The sequence below is a fragment of the Hermetia illucens genome, chromosome 1, assembly GCF_905115235.1.
Source record: "Hermetia illucens chromosome 1, iHerIll2.2.curated.20191125, whole genome shotgun sequence".
In the NCBI taxonomy this organism is placed as follows: Eukaryota; Metazoa; Arthropoda; class Insecta; order Diptera; family Stratiomyidae; genus Hermetia; species Hermetia illucens.
In genome coordinates this window covers 163,399,001-163,401,716 of record NC_051849.1, presented here as the reverse complement: position 1 = coordinate 163,401,716, position 2,716 = coordinate 163,399,001, and the positions used below count along the sequence as shown (strand labels likewise).

Sequence of the window (2,716 nt, the reverse complement as noted above, 5' to 3'; positions counted from 1 at the left end):
AGACCCCTGTAATCTGCACAAGGCTTCCATTTTCCATTTGGCTTAGGGATCATATGGAATGGGGATGACCAACAGTTATTGAAGGCCTACATATACCCTGGACCTGTAAGCCATAGTGACGCCGGAAGTCTGCACCTAAAATGGGAGTGCTAATGTCAGTCAAAGCGAATCGCCACGAAAACGTCCGGCGTAATCCAAAACTCACGTCACCCTGTCTGTAGCTTTAAGTGCGGATCGGAGTTCGGGGCAGCCAGTCGCAATAACACTTGTCATTCCGCCACACTTACAAAGATATATATGTATATGTTTCAAGATATGAATGAAGCCTTTATCTTTAAAGCAGGTTTCGGTAAAAACTGATCGAAAACCTTGAGGGGAAACTTTTCCGAAATTAATACAAGTATGAATTGTATCAAATGTCTGATAGTCAGCTTGAATCGATGAGAAACGAATTCTTAAAGGCAGAGCATAGGAAACCCGACCAAAGAAGATACTTTGGGAAACGTGGTATGAATCAATTAAAGCAAATAGCAGATCGCTTCTAAGGCCGAGATAGCGAGAGAAGATGGACCTTAAAGTTCAGGACTCAATAAGTTTGTAGTAGCAGAAACCGCTATAATGGAACAAATGTGTCCCTGAAAACTTTTTATGAAATGAACTGACGGTTCCTCAAGGTTTGAAATAAAAATAATATGCAAAACGCATGTAACCCACAAATAGTATGTACCATCTGAAAGAGAGACATTTTATTTCATAAATGTTGTTCGAACAAGGGAAGCGAAGCCTACCTTGCTCCCAGGGTCCAATTGTTTCTAGAAATACGCTATATAATAGAGCTGTTAGATTAAATGAGCCATTTAGAGTCAATCTATGCTCGTTTCTTATTTATCATTAATATGGCAATTATATCTCTATTAATTGTTCTCTCATTGAAAGTTGTAGTAACGTAAGCAACGGTTAATATTCCATGTAGTTGAGTTAACTCCAGAGCTTTTGTACTTCTGTTAGAATTTAATATACATATCTTTCCCAGGTATTTCTTTGCTCTTAGTATTTAATAATTGAAAAATCTATTTATTTATATTATAATCAGCAAGACCTTAATTATGTTTTGTGTTTGCGCTTGTATTTCTATTCTTGGTTAGGTGCAAAACATTATTATATTGAGTCCTTTGGATTGCATACATAACAATTTTATTTAATTTTTTTTGTAGATTTATTTAAATCTATACATATAGTATTTTCCATTGGTGCTTCTCAAGCTAGATATACAATAATTTTAAAGTATAGGTTCAATAAAAATGTCTTCAAATCAATAAAATATAAATAATATAAACACAATAAATCTAAAAAGAAGTATCTCTAAGAAACGCACTTTCAAATTCTACTTGGCAAACCACTTCTTTACATATTGTTTACTGACCCTTTTTTGGCAGTCAATCAAAAACCAATTGAACTTGTTCCTATTTATTGTATTTCCGCTTATAACCTGACCAAACATATGATAATACTATATCAAGTTCTTACTACCATTTTACAAAGTTTAATTCACTAATGATAATTCCACTAGTATATTACACATTCCAGATTGAATATTCATATCTGTTCATACACATACATATCTTTGGCTTGATGGTTCATTGCACAGTACAGATTATGACGTGCGCGGTATCTAAAAAATGTCGCAAGGAAACTAACTTTCACTTTTCGGTTCTGTGCGTAAATGCCTAGATGTATTTTTTTATTTAATCGATTAAGCTGTACTTGAAATATTTCGATAGATTGTTATACTATAAAAGCCTGCGTGGAGTGTTCAAATTTATCAATTAGAACTTACCAATCAAACTATCAACATGAAAGTAAGTAGATTGGAATACGAATATTTTCGAGATAAGTTACTCAATTTATCTCAACTTAAGATCCTTCTTCCCGAATAAAATTAAAATTTTTAATTAAAATCAAATTCGACTTCTCCTTTCAGTTCGCAGTAGCCGTAGTCTTGTTGGCTGTAGCCCTTGGAATTGAAGCATCCGCAGTTGCGTGGGGACCATGGGGACATGGTGTTTATGCTCCAGCACATGCAGCAGCTGGAACCTGGGATGGACGTTCATGGAACTCCCAATGGGATAATGGTCATTGGGCTGGTGAAGGTGCTTGGGATGATGGTCAATGGCATGAAGGTGCTTGGGGTGATCATGGAGCTTGGGCCGGTCATGCTGCATGGGTTGCTCCAGCTGCTGTTACTGCTCATGCCGCTGTTGTCCCAGCTGTTCACGGAGCATGGGGTCATGAAGGTAGCTATGTAGCTAAGACCCGCGGTGCTGTTCATGTTGCTCCTTTGGCCGGACATGCTAACTCTGCTGCTGCCATCAATGTTCACCCAGCTCCAGGAACTGTCTAAACTATGGGATCTCAGAAAATCAATTTAACGGCATCGTTAAATATCGCATTGTAAATAAAAACTCAAAGTTATTTATTCATATTTTTGCTGTTTAATTTGTTTATTTTTGACGCTTTCATAAATTCATTCCATTACCTCTTTCAACATTAACTACGAGGTAATGTTGTTAAAGTCAAAATAAAGGTAGTATAGAAAATTGTGCTACTTAGCAGTCGCGGACTTCACAAGGCGAATGCTCACCACCTGCGCTAAATCGAGGAGAATTTGGTCCCCCTATAATGAAACCCGATCGTGAGGACTTTTGGGCCAGACGCA

The 2,716-nt window shown here is 37.0% G+C and overlaps 1 protein-coding gene across 1 annotated transcript; it reads left to right on the top strand.

Moving 5' to 3' along the window:
- Positions 1-1,699: 1,699 nt before the first annotated feature.
- LOC119659553 (adult cuticle protein 1-like) lies at positions 1,700-2,482 on the top strand. Its single transcript, XM_038067706.1, has 2 exons — positions 1,700-1,859; positions 1,982-2,482. Exons 1-2 carry the CDS (start codon positions 1,854-1,856, stop codon positions 2,399-2,401), a joined length of 426 nt encoding a protein of 141 aa, XP_037923634.1. The 5' UTR covers positions 1,700-1,853; the 3' UTR covers positions 2,402-2,482.
- Positions 2,483-2,716: the final 234 nt, after the last annotated feature.